Consider the following 213-nt stretch of genomic DNA (forward strand, 5'->3'; position numbering starts at 1 on the left):
GAGCGAGGGGCTGAGGAGGGGGCTCGCCGCCGCGCCCGCCGCCGCTGAGGAGGAGGAAGAGGCGAGGCACCATTTGCTGCTCCCTGCCCCAGCCATGGAGAACGCGCACACAAAGACTGTGGAGGAAGTTTTGGCTTATTTCGGCGTTAACGAAAGCACTGGGCTCAGCCTGGAGCAAGTCAAGAAGCTGAAGGAGAAATGGGGCTCCAACGG

General features: G+C 62.4%; 1 protein-coding gene across 1 annotated transcript in view; it reads left to right on the top strand.

Annotated features, from left to right (window-relative positions):
* Positions 1 to 6: 6 nt before the first annotated feature.
* LOC104166169 (sarcoplasmic/endoplasmic reticulum calcium ATPase 2-like) overlaps positions 7 to 213 on the top strand; it is a 42,964-nt gene continuing 42,757 nt past the window's right edge. Inside the window, 1 exon segment of the mRNA XM_009706014.1 lies at positions 7 to 211. Within this exon segment, the coding sequence (XP_009704316.1) occupies positions 95 to 211 (117 nt within the window). The 5' untranslated portion in view covers positions 7 to 94.

The sequence above is a fragment of the Cariama cristata genome, unplaced genomic scaffold (assembly GCF_000690535.1).
Source record: "Cariama cristata isolate BGI_N322 unplaced genomic scaffold, ASM69053v1 scaffold8148, whole genome shotgun sequence".
NCBI classification, from domain to species: domain Eukaryota; kingdom Metazoa; phylum Chordata; class Aves; order Cariamiformes; family Cariamidae; genus Cariama; species Cariama cristata.